Source organism: Panicum virgatum, chromosome 2K, assembly GCF_016808335.1.
Source record: "Panicum virgatum strain AP13 chromosome 2K, P.virgatum_v5, whole genome shotgun sequence".
Lineage (NCBI taxonomy): Eukaryota > Viridiplantae > Streptophyta > Magnoliopsida > Poales > Poaceae > Panicum > Panicum virgatum.
In genome coordinates, this window is record NC_053137.1 from 61,509,777 (window position 1) to 61,534,141 (window position 24,365).

General features: G+C 51.7%; 1 protein-coding gene and 1 pseudogene across 2 annotated transcripts; both read left to right on the forward strand.

The window, feature by feature from the left end:
• Positions 1–10,745: 10,745 nt before the first annotated feature.
• Positions 10,746–17,271, forward strand: LOC120695560 (annotated as a pseudogene).
• Positions 17,272–18,103: 832 nt separating this feature from the next.
• On the forward strand, positions 18,104–23,455 carry LOC120692376 (O-fucosyltransferase 36-like). 2 transcript variants are annotated; one of them, XM_039975656.1, is made up of 4 exons: positions 18,107–18,264; positions 18,301–19,461; positions 22,670–22,919; positions 23,031–23,455. In XM_039975656.1, the coding sequence occupies exons 1-4, from the start codon at positions 18,194–18,196 to the stop codon at positions 23,205–23,207; spliced, it is 1,659 nt and encodes a 552-aa protein (XP_039831590.1). In that variant the 5' UTR covers positions 18,107–18,193; the 3' UTR covers positions 23,208–23,455. The 2 variants fall into 2 exon arrangements, with proteins under 2 accessions (XP_039831582.1, XP_039831590.1); XM_039975648.1 differs by having other exon boundaries at positions 18,104–19,461.
• Positions 23,456–24,365: the final 910 nt, after the last annotated feature.

A 24,365-nucleotide genomic window follows, 5' to 3' on the forward strand; every position in this document is an offset into this window, starting at 1 on the left:
GTCCCGCCTTCCTTTCTTCCACACGAAATTTTTGGATGGGCGCGTGCGGCCGGCGGGCAACTGCCCACACGTCTGGCCCGGCTCCACACGCCGTGCTGTTCACCGACGGGGAATCTGACCCGCCGTGCTTTCTGAAGATACGCCCGGTCAGTGTCCGCGCGATCATTGGGTTTGCGTGGGAAGACCCGCGCCGCAAGGATCTGTTGCTGAAGGAAGAAGAAATCGATCGATCGCCTCACCCTCACGAGTAGAGGAGACGGCTGCGGGAGCTGCTCCTGGCATGATGGCATGGGACCGGAGCTCGGCGACTTGGTCGTGTTTGTCACTCCTGAGTCCTGACGAGCACGCCGACGAATCAGGAGTCCGGAACTGGCGGCTGGGCACCACGGGCCGATCGACAGGAACGCCTGTTGCAGGCGCAGATCACGTGGCTCATGTTGACGACTCTTGAATTTGCTCGGCGGAGAAGTGTTTACGACCATGTGATCCCTCGTCGGAGTAAAGAGGCGGCAAGCCAGCCGGCCGGCGAATTGAGCTCGTGGGCTTGGCGCGGTAGTAGGCCACGGGGCCGCCGCCATGAATGATTTGCAATGACCTAACCACACACACACACACACACGGAGAGACTTCTCCTTCCCGTTGGCGTCGCGAGGATTTTTTTTTTGGTCCCCTCTCGAGCGGAGTGCGACGCGGCGCGGAACGAAAGGCTCCCCCGCGCGCGCGCGCGTCCCCCGGGCTTGTTTATTCGTGGGGGCCTGGGGGAGATTTGGATGGACAGCGACGCCGCACCAGAGTTTGAAAGCTCTCTCCCGGCGGTGAATAATAAGACGCGAGGGAGCGGCGGGGGGGTGCGTCGTGGCGTGGCGGGGAGGAACAGAGCAGCAAGCGGTGGTGAAGCGGGAGGGCTTGTTCACCCGGCCCGGCCGCGCCGGGCTCCAAGCAGCTCGCTCCCTCCTCGCCGGCCGGCTCGTGTTCAGCTGGGTTCATCGGCGCCTGAGCTGGGAGAGTCTGGGACTGGCCGGCCGAGCCATGGCGTGGCTGCAGTCGCTCCTGTCGCCGCTCAAGAAGCTCTGGGTCCGCATGCATTCCGCGCAGCACAAGAGTACGTGCACCAGCAGCCTCCCCTGCTTCTGAATTCTGATCGCCACTCTGCGACTGGTTCCTAGTTCGTGCCCTTTCAATAATCCTCGTCTCTGATTCGTGAATCGTGATTGGCTCGCAGAGAGGGGCATCTACATCCTGTACGAGGACGTCAAGTCGTGCCCCTGCGAGGACGTGCAGATCCTCTGGTCCATCCTCGTCGAGTCCCACCCGCCGCCGCTGCGCCTCAAGCACTGACCCGGACGCGGGCCGCCCTCCCCGCGCCCGTCCGTCGAGCACGGCGCAGTAACGTGCCGACGGCGGCCGCGGTGAAGACTGAAGAGAGCAGGCGGCGGCGGCGGCTGGTCCGACCGACTCAGGAAACTCAGAGCGCTGTCGGTGTACATAAAGAGGTGACGACTTGAGTGGTGGTAGCTAGGATCGCTTCCAAGGAAACCAAAGAGAAGAAAAGGATTGCTTGCTTCCCTTTGAGCCATGGAAATTGTGTGCATAGGCGATGACGGCTGAGCTCCTCCTCCCCGCCGTTCCTCCGCAGGTGTCCCTCACCGACACTGCCGAGCAAACTTGCTTTTTTCCCCCTTCTTCCTCCTTTGCTTTTCTTTTCCATTTGGCCCGATACCCATGGGGGCTCGAAGCCCGGCCCATATTAGCCCGACCCGAGCACGGCACGGGCACGATAGCCGGGCCGTGCCTGGGCCTCACTGTCAGCCCATGGACGCGTCCAGGCACGGCCTGAAAAAGGGCGGCCCGATCGGCCCGATGGGTAGCACGATAGGCCCGTTTAAATACTATGTTATCCATTATCAAACCCTATTTAAATATTTTCGGGCCGGCCCGGCCCGATTAAATCAATTTCGGGTCGTGCCTGGGCCGGCACTTCAGCCCATGGGCAGACACGGCACGGCCCGTTAATATTTTCGTGCTTAAGCAGGTCGTGCCTAAACGGGCCGTGCTTAGATGGGCCCGGGCTGGGCCGCCCGTTTGGCCACCTATAGTGATCGCTGATCAGAGGGGTCAATGGCCGCCGCGCGCGCCTGTTGTAGCTTGTAAATACAAAAAGGCAACACAAGAAATGGAAAAAAAACAGAGAAAGACACGTGTATAATAGTAGGCATACACCCGCAAAAAAATAGTATACGTATACTACTGGCGATGAATGACAAGGGATTAATAAAAAAAGAAAAGCGCCGCAAGTTGCAGGCAAAATGGCGTCGTGTGGCTCGCGTGCACTGGCACGGGCGATGGTGGTTGACCACCGGGGGAGGCACACGTGTGGGCGGGCGGCCGGGCGTGCGCACGGCCGGCATGGTTGATGCGGGGACGAGGAGGGATCAGAGATCCGTCCGGTGGCGGGTGGCTTTCCCCGGCGCCATCGCATGCGCATCGTTCGTTGGTCGACGTCGGGGTGGTTGGGCCGGAGCCGCCTCCCGCAGGCTGCAGGCCGCAGGTCTCTGCTTGGGTTCGGTCGCCGTCGCGTGAAGGGCCCGCCGCGGCCGGGGAGGAGCCGCCGGGCCGAACCGACAGGAGGAACAGAGCGCGGCATCGCCTCGTTCACGATGGATCGATCCTCTGTCACGTATCCGCTTAGGACGATGGAAGCCCACGAGACTAATTCCGGCCCGGCTACGATATCAAAGCAACGTCACCTCAAGCAACACCCCAGGCGTCCACCAACCGAACGACCAATGACCAATCCTGGCGATCTCCATTCTCCCGTGCTCCAATCCCATCCCGGCGCCGCGCAGGGCGACCGCGGGCCCATCGCGATCCCCCGCCGCCACGCGCACGAACGGCGAAGCGAAACCACTTGCCTTGGGAATGTGGTCCGGTACCTGATGGGTGGGTATGCCCGGATAGCATCGTCGGCATTCTTAATAGGACTCTGACATCGATTATTTGGTAGCAATCACTAATCCAACAATAATCTACAGGCTGGAATGTTTTGTTTTAACACCGTAAAAGGGATGGAGATATCACTCCAATATGACAAAAGAGCTCGGACAAAATGCGGTGCCGTTGCTGATACGGAGACGGATTAGGATTGCGGTTCCAAGCTCTGCTCGGCGATGAGCGTAGAGATCGGGCGCCTTTAATACCGTCCAGGCGTTCCACGCACCTCAAACCCTAGCTATTCTATTTCTACCGCGAAAAGCGCCGCAACGCCAATCCTTTTCCACGGGAAAAAGAGTAGTCACCGTCCGTACCCGGCAGGCCCGGGCCCATGGGGCGTGCGGCCCGTGTGCCCGCACATGGCCCCCAATTTTCTGGGGGCTCAGAATCTAAAATGGCCCATTAACTAGTTATGGGTTGAGATAACTTGTTCTGAGTTTCTGACCTGCTTTGGTCCTATCTGCACAGCCCAAACGCAAATGACGCGCAGCCTAAAAGAAAAAGAAGGTCCGGCCAGCCCAAACACAATCGATGTGCAGCCCAAAACAAAAAAAAAAGTCCGGCCGGCCGGCGGCTGTCTGTTCAGTGCCCTCCGAGGCTCCGACTTTGGCGATTCCAGTTTCGCTCGACAGATGAGACGGAGACGCCGACGGAGACTCCGGCCAAGCAGACGGAGACGACAAGTCGGCAATCCGCAGGACCAGGGCGCGCCGCAACCTACCTGCAAACACCGCCGCCGACGCCACTGGGGCCGCGGTAGGCAGAGTGCCAGAGCCGGAGCGGCAGAGCCGCAATCCACAGCCCACAGGCGTCAGGCGATAAGAGCTGAAGGAGAAGGTAAATAGTTTTCCTTTTAATTTTCAATCGCCAACTGTATTGATCTACATATACTTGTATCCTTTAAATCTTAATAGATTAATTATAATTTTGTCCTTTAATCTTTTGTGTTAGAACGATCAATTGAAGTCATGACTTCTGCAAATCGGTCTAGAAAATATGATTCCGGCAGCCAAAAATGTAAAAACAAACAAAGACCAGATGATTTAACTCAATCTCAAAAATGAGCTATGGATAGATTTATTGTAAAAGAATCGCAAATGTCCTCTAATAATAAGATACTTGATCAGAACCCTGCACTTGATAGTAATATTTGGCCTGTCTAGTAGGCTCCACTTTAAATTTTCGCACAGACCCCGATTTATGCCGGCACGGATACCCGGCGCCGTCTTTGAAGTTGGCGCCATTGGATCGAATGGCGGAGCACACAAGATCCCCGTTCGTGGAGTCTGGCCCATCTATAATCTCGTCATCATCCTGGCCAGCGAAGCGCGCACGCGGGGCACGCCGCCGGCGTCACGTCCCGACGCGGCGCTGCTGGGCCGACCTGACGTACGGGCTGGCGGGGGTCATCGCCGAGCTCGCGCTCGCCAACGACGTGATGGACTACATGAGCTTCCGCGCCGTCTGCCGCGGGTGGCGGCGGGGCACCGTCGACGCCCGGGGCTGCCTGGATCGCTGCTTCCACCCGCGCCGGTGGATCATGCTCCCCGAGGCCGTGCCGCCCGGCCCTGCTGGCCGCCACCGGCGCCGCTTCCTCAACGTCTCCACCGGGCAGCGCGTCCAGACGGAGCTCCCGGGGCTCGAGCTCGACGGCCACCACCAATTCGGCGTCACCAAGGAGGGCCTCCTCGCCCTGCTCGACGAATCCACCTACGCGGTCCGCCTCCTGAACCCGCTCACGAGGCAGGTCGCCGAGCTCCCGCTACTGCCCCTGGAGATACGCAGAACTATCACCGAGCATGTCGTAGGCATCGGTCTCGCCGACGACTCCACGGTGGCGCTCTGTCTCCGCAGACAGCTCCTCGTCGCCAGGCCCGGGGACGACGACTGGACGGCGGTCGAGGACGGCACGCGTTTCCACTCGGCCATGTCGTTCTCAGGCCGCTTCTACTGCGCAACCAGCAGGGCCGTCGTGGCGCTGGATGCCGGGGCAGCTAACAACGAGCCGCCACGGCTGGAGGTGGTCGCCGGGCTGACCTTCTCGGTGTCCATGTACATGGCGTCCGTGGACACCGTGAAGCTTCTGGAGAGCGACGGGGAGCTGCTGCTGCAGCTTCTCCGCTGCTGGATAACGCCGTCGGGGTTGGAGCGCAGGCGGAGCTACTCGGTGAGGACCGGGTGGATCTCGGCGCGCGCAAGGTTGCGCCCGTCCGCGGCCTGGACTGCGGCCTCTGGGACTGGGGGCTCGTTGAGAAGGGAGCCGTCGCGTACAATCTCCATGACAGAAGGATGACTCAACGTGGCTTGAAAAGGGGTGGTGGACGGGCCGACGCGCGGCCGTGCGGTGTTGGTGAATACCTGTACTGGTACGTCTCTGGCAAATGCGGCAAGATGGAAGAATGAACAGGACAAATTAAACTCGGTGACACACTGACACTGATACTACGGAGTGCATTTACAGTCTGCTTGACCAAATCCTTTTCTTTGCTAATGCTTTTCTTTAGGTGTGAGTGCGAAATCCGCCTCTAGTTCTCGCAACTAAAATGCTGTTTACCTGTGGCCAAGTCCATGAATGTCCGCCCTGCCTCGAGCCTCACGTCGTCACGTGGACCGCCGGATGCCCGGCCGGATGGGCTCGCTCTGCTTGTTGGTGTTTGCTGCAACCCTGCAGAGCCCTGCTGCTAGGGTTGGGTTCGATGAGGCACTGTGCCATGGCGTCGGCCGCGCGCCGCCGTGGCTGGGAGGGAGACCAGAACGGCCACGCGTGCCCGCTGCCGGGTTGCCACGCGCCCGCCGCCGCGGCCGTGCGGCGGTCCCCACGCGCGCCCTCCCGCCGCCACCCCGTCTCGGCCATGCTCGGCTCCGGCCGCCGCCACCAGGCCCCAGGCCTCGCCTCTCCGCGGCTGGCGCGGTCTAGCAGGGGCCCCGGCACGGAGAGGGAGGGAGGGGGCGGCACCGGCGCCGGGACATCAGGGAGGAAACCGCGGGGGAGGCGAGAGGAGGGAGAGGAGCGTGGATCGGTGGGAGAGAGAGAAACAGGTGGGATGGATAAAAAATCTGACTTGCGGGCCTCACAGTGGGTAGTTGGTATAGAGGATGGAATATGGAGGATGATGGGTGCGGTGAAACTGAATATAGAGAAGAGAATTTTAACGACTAGGATAAAAATATTTTTTTAGAAAATAAATTTAGAGGACAACGAATGTGAATAGTTTTAGGCACACGCTGACCCAGTGAATGGAGAAAGAGAAGTGATCTATAGTCACATCAAGCTCGTTAGGAACGACGGCTATGGCCGTGTTTGGTTGTAGGGTGAAAAAATTTTCACCCTACTTTGACCACTAATTTAGAGTACCAAATAAAGTCTAATTACAAAACCACCTCCACAACACCCGTGTAAATCACGAGACGAATTTAATGAGGCCTTTGACCGCGCGATTAGAGGATGGTTACTGTAGTATCACTGTATTAAATCATCAATTAATTACCGTCATTAGATTCGTCGCGAAAAGTTACATCCATCCCTAAAAAGATTTTGCAAATAGACTTCATTTAGTACTCCATGCATACGAGATTTTTTTTTCGGGAAACGTGCGCGGATTTTACCAAACACGGCCTATGTGTGCGCACGGACACAAGTTTGAATGGAGAAAGAGAAGAAGTGATCTATAGTCACATCAAGCTCGTTAGGAACGACGGCTATGTGTGCGCACGGACACAGTTTGAATGGAGAAAGAGAAGAAGTGATCTATAGTCACATCAAGCTCGTTAGGAACGACGGCTACGTCTGCGTGCACGGACACAGTTGAAGTTTCGCATGTCCGGACTGGACGGCATGACGGCCGGGTAAAAAAAAAGGGATGACGAATAATAATATATGCCCGGCCCGAGCGGGGGAAGTCCGCGGACGTTACTGTCGTCTACGGTGCGTGCGACTGTGGGGGGCCCCGCGATGCATGTTAACAGTATTGTAGCACGTACGACCCGGCCGTATGCATTGGATAGGATACGGTACGAGTAGTAGACAGTACAAGGTACGTATGCTTGCGGTAGTTCCCGACGCACGTAGACATGACTACAAGCTAGCTAGAGTGTAGACGCATCACGCATAGACCTGCACGTCAGGAGGCTGCGACGACAGCCGACGTCGATGCATCACTGGGGAACTGTGCAGAGTCGTCTGGGCTACGCGAGAAAAGGGCGTGCGCACGCACTGTCACGTGACTGGACGGCGGTCGAGGACGGCAGCGGCGACACGCGTGTCTACTCCGCCATGTCGTTCTCAGGCCGCTTCTACTGCGCAACCAGCAGGGCCGTCGTGGCGCTGGACGCCGCCGGGGCAGCTAACAACGAGCCGCCACGGCTAGAGGTGGTCGCCGGGCTAACCTTCGCGGCGTCCCTTGATGTCCATGGACACCGTACGTGCAGCTTCTGGACAGCGACGGGGAACTGCTGCTGCTGCTCCGCTGCTGGATAGACCGATAGAGCTAGTCGCCGGGGATGGAGAGTACAGCACGCAACTCGGTGAGGAGATGCCGGATCTACCAGGTGGATCTCGGCGCGCGCAAGGTTGCACTCGTCCGCGGCCACCGCGGCCGCGCCGTGTTCGCCGGCAGCAGGTTGGGCGCGCTATCCGGCCCCACTGGCGTGTTCCCGTCAGGGTTAAAACAACCGACCGGAACCGGTCCGGAAACCGCGGTTACCGGTCAAACCGGTCCGGACCGGTTCCGGCCGGTTTCAAACCGGCCCAAATTTAAAATTCAAATTTAAATTTAAAAAAAAATAAAAAATCTTAAAAAAATTCTAAAAATATTTTAAGTTGTGACGAATCTAATGGTGTCAAATTTTTCAAAAAATCATTCATTTAGTATACTTTGCGAGCATTTGAATTTAAACCAAAAAAACATGCATACAAAAATATACAAATGCAATGTAAAACATGTTATACATTGTATTAATGTAAAAGTAGTACAAAAGAGGATTGGAGGGTCTATTTAGGCTAAAAACATGTTATACAAAAATTCAAATTTTGAACTAAAATCATTTTTTTGTTCAACGGACCGGTTTCCACTCAAACCGGACCGGTTTACCGGTCAAACCGGTCGGCTAACCGGTGGAAACCGATTGAACTGGCGTCTATAGTTCGAAATTTGAATTTGATCGGTTTTTATCGGTTTCCGATCAAACCGGATCGGTAAACCGGAACCGGGCGGCGGCGGTTTGACCTCGCCGGTCGGTAAAAAAACCGCTGGTTCCCGTCGGCCCGCCCGAACACTGTCTACCTAGACTGCGGCCTCTGGGGGCACGGTGAGAAGGGATCCATCACTTTGTATCATTGCTGCTTTGTCACAGGCTCAACACACTAATACCTATTCCGTTGTAGCTTACCTGAAACTTCTTGAGAATAGACAATTGAATTCCAAAGATGCCAAGATGTTGCGTGTGATGTTGCAGAAAAACCTATTCCATTTATTTTACTTGCTGAATGTATTACATAATGCATTCTTAAAATTGGCTTCTGAACATAATTGCTGTGATTAATAATCTGAAAGTAAAAAAAAGGAGCAAGTGGTCTCACAGAACTTAAGTGAAGCAACAAGCAAGATCTGTGCCTCCGAGAATGTTCATGTTTCCCTTATGTACTTTTACCAACCTAGCGACTCCTCGCGCTTTTTCTTCACGACGCCATTCACCAGACGCGGATTCAGTGCCTTTGCTAAGCAAAGGGCAACATATCCTTTGGTGCCTGATCGAAACAAACAGAGCATTCACACTTTTTATGGTACTGTAGCACGAAAGACCTGGCCGTTGATTTCTGATCGGACGGTTAGTGCCGAAAGTTACACCGTGCCTTTGCTAATTCACCTCAGGCCGCCATGCCGCAGCTGCCACATCCGCCACCGCTGCAGCAGCCGTGGCGCTCTCCCGCGTGCTGCTGCCGCAATTGCTGACCCCATGCTCTGCAGACGGCACAACCACTCTTGCACTCCCAGACCAAGATACACTCCTCTGCATCAGTTCCCCGCCCACATACAGTGACGCAGCGCATTACTGACTGACCTCTGGGCCTCCGAGCAATCGCATACCGTCTCCGCATATACGACCTCTGATCTGGGACCCTAAAGGCCGAGGCTGCTTCTCTTCTGACGACTCCGAGGTTGTCTCGCCTGCGGCGGCGCTGGTTGCCGGACGTGCTGTTGGCAGAGAGCGCGGGAATGTGACATCCTCAACGTCGGTGATGAGGTCTCCCGTGAGGAGTTCGAAGAAGAAGCTGGCGGCGCCCGGCGGCACGGAGCGACATAGGAAGTTGTGGTGGTGTTGGCATGGGACGCCCACGAAGAGGAGGCGTTGCGCGATGTGAGGCCCCCCGCAAGTCCTAGGAAGGGACGTCACCGTGCCGCGCGGCGGCGAGGAGTGGAGTCGAGGAGATGTAATGGCTTTGACCTGCAAAGGTGTCCCTGCTGTAGCGTCTGATTTGTCCTTGGACGGCGTGGTAGAGGTGCCAGCAAGGGGTGTAGTGCAGGCTGAGGGATTGAGGGGAGGAGCTTCTTCGCCGGACGGGATAGGCGATCACGGCGCGGCGGTTCGATGAAAAAAAAAACAGAATGTGGAGGGATCGTGCTATTGAGGCGAGACCGGAGACGGGAGGAGGAAAAAACCAAGGTAGTGGGTACCGCGGATACAACAACGCGCGGTGTAAAAGTAAGTTTTTTTTGGCAGAAATATCCTAACTCATTGTTTTTATAGGGCTATTTTTTCTTCCACCTCTCTCTCAATCATGATAAGTGGATTGAAAATGATGGGTACGATGGACCTAATCTGAATAAAAAGTATTTTTTAAAAAAATTGTTCCGCGACATTACTTATTTTGTACATGCTAAGTCTAAGATGCATAGTATAAAACGTATCTTGGATTTAAGATGTACCATGCTTTTTGTTTCTTTCTACACCCACCCCCACCGCCCCCATCTTCTGCTGAGCTACTCTCACATGCGTGCGTCCTTGTTGGAGGCGGCGAGGCTGGATTCCAGAGGAGGCGCCCAAGGTGCGACAGGAGGAAGGGTCAGTGCCTTGGAAGGAAGCAAGCGGAGAAAATTGGCATCGGGCAGGGAAGACAAGAAGGTTCGAGTTGAATATTTTTATCGGGGACTAATCACACAGGGACGCCAGGACGCCAGGACGCCAGGAGCGGTCTGTTCGTTTCCACGTGCTAAATTTTAAAGTATGCGACAACAAACGAGAATTTTACTATTTTAGAAGTATTAAATAAAAAATAATTATAAATTTTTTTGCACAAATGGATGCTGATTCGCAAATCTAATAAATCTGATCAATCATTAATTTGATACAATGATGCTATAGTAAATATCCACTAATCATAAACTAATTATTTTTGTTAGATTTATCTCACGAATTAGTCTAGAGATTTAGCAATTATTTTTATAATTAGATTTTATTTAATACTCCTAATGATAAGATTCTCGTTTGATGTGACAGAGCTAAAAGTAAAAGCTCAGTGGAAACAAAGCCCTAAAACTAGGATCCGACGGTGAAAAACAATTTCACTGACGTGGACGACGTGGCTGCCCGTGCCGGCGGCGCGTTTTGTAGACAAGGAAGCTACATATACGCGCGGTCTCAGTTCCTGGCGTCCTCTTCCTCCTCCCAGCGGGGCAACGATTCACAGCTCCAGAAAACCAACCTCGGGCCGGGGACGAGTACGTCGAGGAGGCCGTGAGAGCGAGGCAGCGTAATGGAGGCAGAAGCGGCGACGGAGGCCGTGAAGAAGCCAGCTTCAGCGAAGCTCAGCAAGGCGCTGTCGTCGGGGGCGTTCGAGTCGGCGATGCTGCCGCTGAGCATGATTCTGGTGCAGGTGCTCACGATGGTGACGCTGCTCATCTGCAAGCTGGCCCTCAACGCCGGCATGCGCCCCTTCGTCTTCCTCGTCTACTACTGCAACCTGATTGCCGCGGCCACCGTCGCGCCCCTTGCCCTCATCTTCGAACGGTCCGTACGCCACTTTCTTTTACTGCGTACGTGCTTTTGAATTGTTCTGTCTCCTCGCCGTTGCTTCAATGCTTTCTCTTTCAATACTGCTGTGGGTGATCAATGATTACGTACGCGTGGTTAACCTTACACAGTTGTGCAACGGGTTATTATTTTAAAAAGCGCGCAACTTGTTTTTTTTTTTGTTATGAAGGTTTGAGAGCTTTCGTATGCCTCGTTGAAGAACGTTCTTGGATAATTCTTCTAATGTTTATTTACTTTCATCATTTCAGCCTCTGCTCTCTTCATGCACCCATCACATGTAAAAGTTTATTCGTTCAAAAGATGACATGTATAAAAGTTAGAACGCATAACTTCAGGTCACTGAAAAAATATACATATATATACCCGGTATCTGATGGCACACATGGTATTGCAATTTGCTTAGACAGTTATAGTTCGGACGATTGTGAGATAAGAAAATTTTCTGGCAATTGAAAATTCGCTGAGTAACGAGAGTACTCTATCCTGCCTGTGATGAGTGAATTGTCAACCGTGCGGTGTGATCGTGCGCTTGGTCTTTGGATTGCAGATACACGGGCGTCGAGTGTCGACGGGGAGCTGCCGTGGAGGTGCTGTGGCCGATGGACCGTGCGGTGGATGGCGGTGAAGGGCAGCCGGGACCAGAGCTCGGATCGGGCGACAGCTGCGGCGTCCACTCCTGGGTCGAGGGCGCAACCGGCGACGGAAGGCGGGTTTCTTGGTTTGCGCCACAAAACCAAGGAGGCGGACGGCGGTTGAAGACGCCAAGTCGTGGAGGCACGGGCATCGGTCTCGGGACTGACGGAGGTGACGGGCGTCGAGCGGCGTCTAGGGCCGTCAGAAGGCCGAGGCGGGAACGGCGTCTAGGGCCACGGCGTGGAGGCGGGAATCTTCCCGCGCGTGAGGTTTTGGCGGTTTTCTCAAAACCGGCCACCTACCCGGGTTTCGCGGACCCTCCAAAACCGCGGACCGGATCTTCGTCGACGTGGCGGCATCGCAGCAAAGACTTCGAGTCGAAGAAAGAAGCTCCGCCGTCGATCGAGGCTGTCGATCGAGGCTGTACAGCAGGGTGCTGCTGACCCGACCGGTCTGACCGCAGCAGCCGGGTATAAATACCCCCCACCAGCCCGTGGCTGGTTGAGTCTCTTGAGTCTTTTGTTGTCTCTTCGTTTTTCCTTCTACCTGCCTCTGCTCCAGGTTAGGGCCAAGTACTCCAATGCAAAAGAGGGTTAGGGTTTAGCTAATCTCTCAATTTTAGTGGGTAGGATGATGGGCGAATGGCTTTAGCTTTGTATAGGTGAATTCCTCTGAAACTTATGAATGAAATCTTGTTGAGTTCATCTATGTGTGCTGAGTACTCGTCCTCCCCTTCCTCTCTTGCATTTTTGGCTTGATTTCCTCTCTTTTGGATGATTCGTGTTTAGAGGAATCGAGCCCTTGGTTTCGTGTTTTGCCGGACTCTTTGTGACGATTCCTATGCATCTAGTCTAGTGCCAAACTCCCTGGAATCGCGAGTTCACACGAATTGAAGGTTTTGTGTTCTTGAGAAAACCCCAATCCACTTTGATGTTTTCCCGAATTCTCGAGATCCTTTAATCTTTTGGGTGAGATCTCTTGGGGATATGTTCACGGGGTAGATGAGAACCTATCCTCCAAGTTTCGCTGGATTTGGACTTCGTTTGCTCGAGATTTGCCTTTTGAAGCTTTGATTGCGTACTGTCTGGAAGGGACCGGTCTGACCGGTCTCTGAAACCGGTCTGACCAGTCTGGTTTTTTTGAATTCCAGCCCGACCGGTCTGACCGGTCTGTGCTAGCGGTCAGACCGGTCTGACTCAGCTGTGTGGCTGTTTGAGAAGTTTTTCGAGTTTTGCTTCCGTGAAGTTTTCCAGGGTATGATTCTGTGAGATAGCTCGTCCATAGCTATTCTCATATACCCTAGGTGAAGGGTTTGCGGTGATTTTGGGATATAGGCCGACGGATTGATTTAGAGAGAATTTTTGATCGGCTCTGATTCGCCCCCCTCTGGTCGCCGGCTTCGGTCCCTCATTCGCAATGATCTTTCTCTGTTCTTCTGTCGTTTTCTCTGTGAGGAAGACATCACAGTCATCATAGGCTAATGACGAGCAAGAAGCAGGGTACAACGAATACCGTGCTACGCTTACATCAGAGTAGATTGCTACCGTAGAAAGGTTCATTGCATTTCTGTACTACTGAAGTACAGCATCGATCCAGTTGTTGTTCTTGCATGCGCAGTTGGCTCATATCGGACTATGATTTGATCTGAGGTTGTCTGATCCACGATCCAAGGGACAACAACTGATACTAGCTACTGACTCTGACTTGCAAATTTAATCAAGTTTCACCTTGCTGCAAACCTCCAGACTATTCAGAGTATGCTAGACTGACTCACTAACAACTCCCTGAAGAAATACAATAATGATTGCCAAGCTGGAACTGCCTAGCAGTAGTACGTAGGAGGTAGAAGAAGAAATGTCATCAGCAAAGTTTCTCGAAAAAAGAAGAACAAATGGTGATGCGAATGCATCTCTGTCAAAGTGTCATCAGCATCTCATCTCATAGGTGCAGAAACCCTCTTCTCGCATGCTGGAGGGAGCCATGAGATCGGAACCAGTTCTTCTGCAGTAACCGCAGAGGGACTCGGTCATTAACAAGTGGGGCCGGATCCACGCGTCGATGACTAAAATCGTCTCTGTAGCTATTGCAGACGATCTCAGTCCCATGAGATCACCTCTGCTTGCACAAAGCAAAAGTATGTCAGTCATGCTGCAACTCTATTTGGACAGTAGCACATGCAGAATTAATAACAGGCAAATGCTTGCATTGTCCCAGGTTGTAATGTAAACTCCAATGGTATGACAAGTTCAATACATTGACCAAAATGTTCCATTCTACTCCCTCCATTTCAAATTATATATCATTTTGGTTTTTTAATACATAATGCAAACTATATATATCTAGATATAAATATATATTTTGGTGCATTGCAAAAGTTATTGTATCTAGAAAAACTAAAACGACCTACATGAAACAGATGGAGTAATTTTTTAACGTAAAGATGACAGTAGATTTAGGGAAGATATGCTAAAAAGGGCCATCAGTGAGTGAGCTAACCATCCATAAAATAATCTAAGAGACAATATTGAAGCTCCTGCAATAAGACACTAGATTTGTATTAATATAGAAGAGAGCTAAGGCCTAGGCCAAACAAAGTCTCCTTTTAAATCGATGTTTCTTGACTTTATATAAAAATATTGTATCTAATTTCTTTCTCAAATGACTTATTGCTTTTTTCCTTAAAGTTTACCCTGAGTTTATGTTGAACTGATAATAGATTTTGCTTTCCTTGATATAACTATTATTTGTAGCGTCATTTCACTTTAGTCAGCTAGATTGATGAAAACTTTGTAACAAAACCAGGTTGTCTGCACTTGCAGAGGCCGGAGATGCCCCTTTTCTAAAGAATGAGTTTAAGTTGAAGAACAATAATTGGAATATGTTCCTGTAATTCTTTTAAACCCTGAACATCCCTTTTATAGGCATGAGAGTGGTTTATTTTCCCCAAAATTGATAAATCTAATCCATACATGTTTGTCAATATTCCGTTTAACATTTTCTTGAAGCATACATAATCTCATATTAAATTTTGGAATTTCTTATGCAGGGAAATGTTGAAAAAGGTGAGCTTGGTTATATGGGGTTGGATTTCCGTAAATGCTGCACTCGGGTGAGCACTATCTCATTCTGTCAACCTCTTATTTAGTCATACTTTGTCTTTATTTGAGCAATGCTAGAGATGTATGCGCTGTCAAATCTTGGGGTGGGGGGGGTGTAAATTTTTCGAAGTTGAAATGAAATCAGATTTGCACTATAAAATTGGAAGAGCAAAAGTAAAAAATTAGAGGGACAGAGTGGCTATCCGCCTTTTCACTAACAATTTATCACACTGTTGTTGAAGTCTAGACGACAGTGTTTACTGTTGAAACCTGCACTCTAACCCTATGAGACAAAAGAAAAAAAAACATTGTATGCTTAAATGCTTGATTACTAATTACCATTATACAGCGAAAAACTGTTGTTATACTTTGTCGTATCCCTCCGGGGGCAAACTGTCTCGTGTAGAATCGTCCTGGCAATGGGGTTGTACTACTACGGCCTGCGTGCCACCAGCGCCCGCGTACTCTGTCAACTTCCTCAACCTGATCCCCATAATCACCTTCATCATCGCCATCATGCTCAGGTATTTGATCTAATAAGCTTGAAACCACACGCTTCGATTCACAGATTGCGACTGTAACTGACATGATTTGCACGAGGGATTTGTTCCAGGGCCGTGAAGCTGATGCTCACAAAGTGGCCTGGCAGGATGAAGCTCTTGGGCACATTGCTGTGCGTCTGTGGGGCGATGGTCGTCAGCCTGTTCAAAGGCCCGCGGCTGCACCTCTGGGCTACCCGCCTGCTGAGATCCCATGCGGCGGCAACAAGCCCCACAGGCCTTCACCACGGCATGGTCGCCGGTACACTGTTCTTGTGCGGCAGCTGCCTGAGCTACGCCCTTTGGTTCATCGTGCAGGTATGTGCTAGCTAGTTCAGCCTTGGAACCTAATTAAACGCAGCTCTTGATCAGTTCAAGTTAAATACCAGTGTTCCTCACTCTGCAGAAGACGTAATAGGTGAATTCGTCCCTAAACTGTCGTTGAAAGCTCAATTTCGTCCCTAAACTACAAAAACGGTCATTCCCGTCCTCAAACTTTCGAATCCGGCTCCATGTTATCCCTGGTCCGACGTGGACGCCACGGTGGCGCGCCTCGTCATCGCCCAGTCAGCTAGAAGATGTGAATTTCCATTTCTGTGCAGTCTGGCCGTAAGAAAAAAAATGGTCTCCTTTGCAAACTCAAAGTCCATTGCTCAAGCATCAGCAAAGGCACCTGCTGGTGGGAGTGCATCTGTTATAATTGAGACAAGTGCCGACATAGCTACTGGCTCATGTGCAAAGGCAACCATCAATGTGTCAGATGGGACTGGATCTGCAACCATCCGAGCTTCTTCAGCTGGACGTGGAGGACAAAGCAGCTAGCTCCTCTAGGAAAAGATTAGGAAAGCATGTAGTGTCATCAGAGAAGAGCACCAATTTTTCTCTTACGGCCATGTAGTGTCTCAGACAAAGCAATGACGAGTTTGCAAAGGAGATCATTTTTTTTTCTTACGGCAAGACTGCACAAAAATGGAAATTCACAGCTCCTAGCTGACTGGGCAACGATGAGGCACGCCACCGTGGCATCCACGCCGGACCAAGGACGAAATTGAGCCGGATTTGGAAGTTTGAGATCAGAATGGTGATTTTTATAGTTTAGTGACGAAACTGAGCTTTGGGCGATAGTTTAGGAACGAATTTGCCTATTCCGCCTCTGCAGGAGTATTTAATTTCCTGCGGAATCAGCATGTATATAAGAACACTCTCGTCTCTCAATGTGTATGTCCTCGATCACTTGCAGGCTAGGCTTGCGAAGGTATTCCCATCAAAGTACGTACTTGGTGACAACACTGACGTGCCTGCTGGGAAGCCTGCAGTGTTTTGTGGTCGGCATCTCCCTTGGGCACAACAGAGCTGAATGGAGGCTCAAATGGGACCTGCAGCTTCTGACCGTCGTCTACTCGGTGCAGTGATTAGCCAGAACCCCGTGCCAGTTGCTGATCTGTCCTGTCCAGTGTCCACCCTATATAATCCCGTGGTGTTCCATGTCACCAGGGGGTGTTCAACACGGGCGTCACGTACGTGCTCATCTCCTGGGTGATCAGCCGCCGCGGGCCGATCTACCCTTCGATGTTCAGCCCGCTGCTGCTGATCATAACCATCGCCATGGACTCGCTGCTGCTTGGCACCAACATCTACCTGGGGAGGTGAGCTTGATCATGATCTGAGCTGATGATGGGCCTGCTGTGTATATGTGAGACCAGCACTGTTCAGTTCCCGACACTTCTTTTAAAAAGGAGTAGCGTCAGCATCGTCTATATAGGCTTAATGTATACTTAAGCAGATGCAGGAACTGATTATGACCTGATAATATGAATCATATTTGCAGCGTGCTAGGGACAATGCTCATTTTTGTGGGCTTATACGCCTTCTTGTGGGGTAAAGGGAAGGAGCTGCAGCTCACTGTCGCCGCCGCGCAGAAGCCGGCGGCCGGTAGTGAGGAGGAAGCGCAGGAGCAGGGCGGCGATGACATGGCCTAGCTTGGTGCCTTTCTAGCTAGCATATTGCCATATTGGGATTTGGGAGTGCCGACCTGTCGCCCCATGAATCCATGATGAATGTCAACGGTGATCGCACAACTGTTGGTGTCCTCGATGCGTCTGCAAGAAATGGAAGCCAATTACTCCCTCCGTTCCAAAAAAAAATACAACTCTCGTTTTCTAAGAAGTCAAATAATTTTAAATATAATCAAATATATACAAAATATTATTAATATTTATGTTACAAAATACGTATTATTAGATTAATCATATAATGCTTTCATACTAAATCCATTTAGAGATAGAAATGTTAGTGACTTTTTATATAATTTGATCAAACTTAAAATTATTTGACTTCTCAAAAAATCAGAGTTACGTAGATTTTATAATCTTTTTTTTTCTCGAGCTCACTTGACCTCTTCTCCGAGAGATATTGTATCATTCCATCAAATAAAGAAAAAGGAGATGTTGTATGCACCTCTGGAGGACAGTGCCCCCTCATACTTTTAGTTATAGATGGCTCCTCTTTTTGCAATCTCTCTAACTCTGGCAAGAAAAAAAAACTATCTAAAAAGTAATTCTTGTCATTAAACTCAGTCAGCATCAGTTCAATTCGGTGACAACTGAACCAATTCACACAATTTTTTTGAAAGAAAACCAATTCACACAATTGAAATTAAGGATACTTGGGAAACTGAAGACGATGGTATGCTATTTTGCAACTGGTAGTCTCGTAGTACAATGCTGCATTGCTGTAGGTAGGTAGTGTTTTCGTAATTAGTAGCAACATCGCTTCGTTCAACAGTCACCATCACCCAGCACCCACCATCTTTCTTCCCCCACCCGTTTCTCCCCTAGGCCCCTCCCGCGCTGCTCTGCCTCTGCTCACTCCCCCACCGACACTCCCCTCTCCTCCGCCGTCATGGACCGCGACCCGTCCGTCTCCGACGAGGACGACGACCTCGAGACGCTCGTCCCTCAGAACCACACCAAGCCGCCCTCCCCCTCCTCCCGCTCCCGCTCCCGCTCGCCGCCCTCCTCCTTCGGCGTCGTCGCGCTCCGCCCGGCGCTCCCCTCTGCCGCCGCCTCCCTCGGCCGCGCCCTCTGGTCCCGCCGCTACCTCGTGCTCTTCGTCTCCCTCCCGCTGCTCGCCCTCGTCCTCTTCCTCTCCCTCGGTGGCGCCTCCTCCCTCCGCCTGCCCGCCTCCATCCGCCTCCCCTCCGCCGCCCCCGCCGCCGACCCCGCCGCGTCCCGCATGCGCGAGGCTGAGCTGCACGCGCTCTATCTCCTCCGCTCCCAGCGCTCCGGCCTCCTCAGCCTCTTCAACCGCACCGCCGCCCCCACTAACGGCTCCGCCTCCGCCTCCATCTCGCTCTCCGATCTCCAGGCCGTGCTCGAGACCCAGATCAAGATCAACCGCGAGATCCAGGCGGCGCTCCTCTCCGCCCACCGCTCCGGGGCAGGCAATGCGACGATGGACGGGCTGGGTCTCGATCTCCCTGCCGCCGGGTGCAGGAGGAGGGAATTGCCGGCCGACCGGCGGACGATTGAGTGGAACCCCAAGAAGGACAGGTTCCTGTTGGCCATCTGCATCTCTGGGCAAATGTCCAACCACTTGATTTGCTTGGAGAAGCACATGTTCGTGGCGGCACTCCTTGGCCGGACCTTGGTGGTGCCCAGCCAGAAGGTGGATTACCAGTACGAACGGGTGCTCGATATCGACCACATTAATGATTGCATTGGGAGGAAGGTTGTGATCACCTATGAGGAGTTTGTGGAGAAGAGGAAGAAAGTGAGCATTGATCAGTTCATATGCTACATCACGTCGCCTCCATGTTTCCTTGATGAGGACCATATTAAGAAGTTGAAGGGATTGGGGATTTCTCTGGGCAAGATTGAGGCAGCTTGGCCGGAGGATGCGAAGCTCAAGGAGCCAAAGAAGAGATACGTGGGGGATATTACACCAAAGTTCTCGATGGATGCTGAGGTCCTTGCCATTGGTGACATGTTCTATGCTGATATTGAGGATGAGTGGGTGAATCAGCCTGGTGGTCCGTTGGCTCACAAGTGCAAGACTTTGATCCAGCCAAGCAGGCTCATAATGCTTACTGCTCAGCGCTTTGTCCAGACTTTCTTGGGGGGAAACTATATTGCTTTGCATTTTCGAAGACATGGATTCCTTAAGTTCTGGTAAGATATCCTTCTTATTCATTCAATTACCTCCATCTTATGATCAGTAAAACATTAGATATTTATGGTACTTGTGAGCAAACATATTGGTAGGCATTGGTAGTAGCTGGTTTCATCCTTACATCTTGGGAATTCTAGGTTAGCCGATACCATATCCTCTTTTAGTTATTCCATCATTGCGCTTGCCTTGGGCAGTGCAATTTGCATAAAACCATGCACTTATTTAGGCAAAGAATTATTGGAGTTGGTTCAAGATGCTTCACTTCAATCGAGGCAAAATTTTATACTGCAAGTCAATGCCTGTTGCACTTGAATCTAGGCAAGATTTTATACTGCAAGAATGATTGGAGTTGAATCCGTTCACTAGGGCTATTTTATGTTTTCTTGATGAAGCAATTTAATGAAGTCAAAAACTCTTGATGACAAATTAACCATTTCCCTTGTTTGAAAGTTTACTACCATAGCATAGTTTCGTAGTTATCCTTTGTGGTATTGAGTGATTGACTGATGGTATCTACTCTAGCATTGGCTGTTATATTGAAATACTATCCTTGCTAGTCCTATAAGTAGACCTTTTCGTATGGATGATTCTACGTATTCCTACTACTGAAGTCGGTTAAGTAGTCATAGGCAATTTTCTTGCATCACATCGCTCCCCTGTAAAGTTTGTCAGTTAGGATTATTCAATGATACCTGAACTAGTCTCAGCATTTTGGCGCTTGCTAAATTTAACCTTTCATGCAGTCCTGCGAATTCAAGAGACAAAAAAACCCTGCTATGTCGTGATTGAACATTGTTAGCCAACTTATCCTGCTTTTTAATGGTTATGTCTGATTACTGAGTGGTGCTGTATTAAAACATTATAACAATGTTTCAAGACCTCACTAGGATGATTGAAGCATCAAGTCACTTTAGCTTGTCAATAGTGAACAAAGCCCACTAGCAGCTCTGGCTGGGATTGAAAATTCTCTCATACGGCTTGACTAAAAAGGATAACTCTTCTCTTTAACTTTACTACCAATGCTGGACTGGTTTCTTTATTTGGTATCATTCTTGAGCAGTTTGTACCACTAGCTAACATCTTACAGTTCAAGGACAAGATAAATTTATATAGCAGCTTAAGTTAAACACAACATTCATGAATTGCCAAAGATATAAGAATGTTTACATTTCTTGTTTTCAACCGTTTCTATTGGCTGCCAGAAAGTATTGCATAGCAAAGTATAACCACCTTTTCAAGTTCTTTAAGGCCTTTCACTTACTGACTACTGAATTGAGCCCTCTTCTTTGGCTCATAGTTTCATCATATCTGACAAACAAAGGCTGAGATGGACTTAGTTCAGTTCTTCATTATCAAATGTTGAACTGTTCTTATTCTAGTTCTGTTGGATTTATTGCAATAGAGTTGATCACTGGTGTGAATTGAATAGGCTGTGACCTTTCTTCATCTGTTGGTCGATATACAGACCTATGATCTCTGCTTTTAAAGATTTCTCATATGCAGTATTTGCAGTTGCTTGAGGTGACACAGATGTTAGATGCTTAAGATTTCTCATATGTTGCAGTATTTGCAGTTGCTTGAGGTGACACAGATGCTAGATGCTTAAGCTCTGCTCTATACTTAGCTGTCTGTTCTGTTTACAACTGTTTGAGACTGGTGTCTGGTACTTGAAACTACAAAAGAGAAAAATCTTCTTGCCTTGTTGCTATTTGGATGTTTTAGTTGGTTAGACAGGACATTCATCAGATACTGTAGGCAAATTATATAGCAGTATTTCTAGTTCAAGTCTTCTTGGCTATACCACTCTTGTAAAAAAAAACTTTATGCTTAGGAACAAGTCCATTTTACCCCCCCTGAACTTGTCAAGGAGTCTGAATTACCCCCCTAAACTACAATACCGGGAATAGAACCCCCCTCAACTCTTAAAACCGGACAAATCACCCCCCTGGACTGTGTGGAGGAGGTTTCCCACTGTAGGCCCCACCTGTCAGTCTCTCATCTCTCTCTTTTCTCTCTCCCCCGAGCTCACCAGCGGAGTCAACGCCGGCGTCGCGTCCCCCACCGCCGCTAGAGTCCTCCGCGCCTGCCTCTCCTGCCGCCGCCGGTTCCTCCCCGCCGCCCGAGCTCTCCTCCTCGCCGTGCTCGCCCCGCTGCCCGAGCTTGGGCAGCGTCTGCGTCGGGGCGACGCGCGAGGACTTGGGCCCGGTGGCGGAGCTCGAGCGGCAGGGTTCGATCGACGGGGCGACGCGGCAAGCAGGTGGAGCTTGAGCTGCAGGGCGAGGCTGCTGACGGCGGAGCTCGAGATGCGGGACGAGGCGCAGCCGGCGGGCGGAGCTCCAGCGGTGGGGCGATGTGGCAGGCGGCGGAGCTCGAGAAGGCATGGACTGGCGGCCGGTGGAGCGTGGGCGCGGAGAGGGGCGGGCGGGTCGGCGGCACCGAGCTGGCGGAGGAGGGGCGTGCGGCCTTGCTCGCCGCCGCCCCCCCCCCCCCCGGCGCCCGGATCCGCTCGCCCCGGGCCAGCCGGAGCAGGAGAGGGGGGCGTGCAGGGAGCAGGGGAGGCTCGCCCTCGCCGCGCGCGCAGCTAGTGCCGCCGGGATCCGCCTCGCCCTCGCCGCGCGCGCGCCTCCGCCTCGCCACACCTCCGCGGCCTGCTTGCGGGATCCGGCGCGCCGGCCAAGTTTGGGGAGGAACGGCCGACGGAGGGAGCAACGGCACCATGGCCGGCGGACGGCGCGGGGACGAGCGAGCCGCCGCAGCTCCGTGCCCCCTGCTCGCACCGCGTGCGCCGGGAGCAGGAGGGGCCCTCGCCGCCGTGGCCACCGCGCCGGCCGGCCGCCGTGTCCTCCGCGGTGGAGAGGGCGAGCTCCCGGCGGCGCCCGGCGAAGGGAGCAGGGGAGGCGCCGGCCCTGCGGGGAGAGAGAGGAGAGATTGACAGGTGGGGCCCACGGTGGGAAACCGCCTCCACACAGTCCAGGGGGGTGATTTGTCTGGTTTTGAGAGTTGAGGGGGGCTCTATTCCTGGTATTGTAGTTTAGGGGGGTAATTTAGACCCCTTGACAAATTCAGGTGGGTAAAACGGACTTGTTCCTTATGCTTAACAGACTTATCTAAGAATAATGTGGTCTGTTCTTGCTTTTTCAGTTTCATCCTGCTCAAAATATCATTTTGAGACAGTAACTCACATATCTTGATCTTCCTGCACTGCAGTAATGTGAAGAAAGAGAGCTGCTTCTTCCCGATCCCTCAGGCAGCAGAGTGCATTCTGCGAATCGTTGAGAAGGCTAATGCCCCAGTGATATATTTATCAACCGACGCTGCTGATAGCGAGACAAATCTTCTCCAATCCTTGGTTGTATTCAACGACAGGCAAGTCCCCCTTGTGAAAAGGCCAGAGCACCACAGTTCTGAGAAGTGGGATGCCTTGCTATACAGAAATCACATGGGCGGAGATAATCAGGTACATATATGAGCTCCCAAATGAATTTCCTTTTTTTTCATTCTGTTGTTTCGGATATTGAGGGTGGCAGTTTTACTGAAGACCAAATCCGCATGTGTAATGCTTATTCAGGTCGAGGCGATGCTCGACAAGACGATCTGCACACTGTCAAACGTGTTCATCGGATCATCAGGCTCCACCTTCACGGAGGACATCTTCCGGCTACGTAGAGGCTGGGGTTCAGCGTCCCACTGTGACGAGTACCTCTGCCAGGGCGAGCTGCCCAACTACATCGCGGAGCAAGACTGAGAAAGCAAACGCCCTAGGAAAAAGATCGGTAGCCGCAAAAGGTTTTTCCCCCCCAAACGTCGTGTTGATATGCTGTGTAAATTGGCGTGTACATCTAGTGTCTGAGAGAGGCGTTGTGTGTATCGGTGCCTCCATTCATTTCTTGGGTGATTCTTACACGGTTAGGTCTTCTGATATTGAGGGTGGCAGTTTTACTGAAGACCAAATCATCAGAGTTTTATAGCAGTTTTTTTTTCCTGATGGGAGCAGGATGGTGAAACTGATATCGCAAATACATGAAACAATCCCGTCGCCGCTTCGTTCGCAATCCGCCGCTGTTTAGTGGGACATGAATGGGCCTATCTGCGACCATCCAGAACGCGGAGCCCAGTGCTATGCGGGCTGAGGTCACATGCCATTCCCTGCTGCAAGTTTGTGGGTGAAACGCGATTCTAGAGACGAAAGCCCAGCCCGCGAGAGCAGAAATGTAGCTTGCCGGCGTGTTGTTGAACAGTCAGAGCTGGCGTGCGGCGCTGGCATCGCCGCCGGCGATAGCCGTCTCCGGTCGACGGTCGTACTGTAGTAGCGTGACTGTGTCGTCCGGGATCAGATTGACTATCAAAAAAACGTACACTGTTCAGTGATTCGTATCTACGAAACTCTGATCTGTTGAGAGATGACTCCCTGCCCTGCCACCCTCCCTCTCACCGCGGATGCCGAAGGAACTTTCCCTTCGAGAAAACCATGCGCGCGAGCGAGCGTCTGCTCTCTGACCAAAACGGGAGTTACGGGTGGCGCGATCTGGCTGGATCTTCCGGCAATCTTTCTCTAATTTCCCTTTTGTTGTTTGTTTTTTCTTTCTATATGGTTTGAAATGCAGAAGCATCTTTCGAAATTCGGCAGTGGCCGGCGGCTGTTTCAGAGAGCGATAAATGCAGACCAGGGCAGGCCAATGAACCGTGGCCGTCCACGGCTAATAATCGTATGGAGCATGCATGCGTCATGCCGATACATCGGTCATCGGTCAGCATGTGTATACATTAGAGCAACTGCAGTAGAATTTTTAAATTTGAGTGAGTAAATGTCTATTTAGAAGCTCACTTTTAAATTTTACTCACCCGGCCTCCACTCCAGCAGAACGAATAAATTGGGCTTCCATAGAGGGCCCATAGTTGGCAG

Coding starts and splice junctions, on each gene's coding strand:
- LOC120692376 (XM_039975648.1), top strand. CDS start 18,194: ATGGACCGCGACCCGTCCGTCTCCGACGAGGACGACGACCTCGAGACG. Junction 19,462..22,669: donor CATGGATTCCTTAAGTTCTG/GTAAGATATCCT, acceptor CCTGCACTGCAG/TAATGTGAAGAAAGAGAGCT. Junction 22,920..23,030: donor ACATGGGCGGAGATAATCAG/GTACATATATGA, acceptor ATGCTTATTCAG/GTCGAGGCGATGCTCGACAA.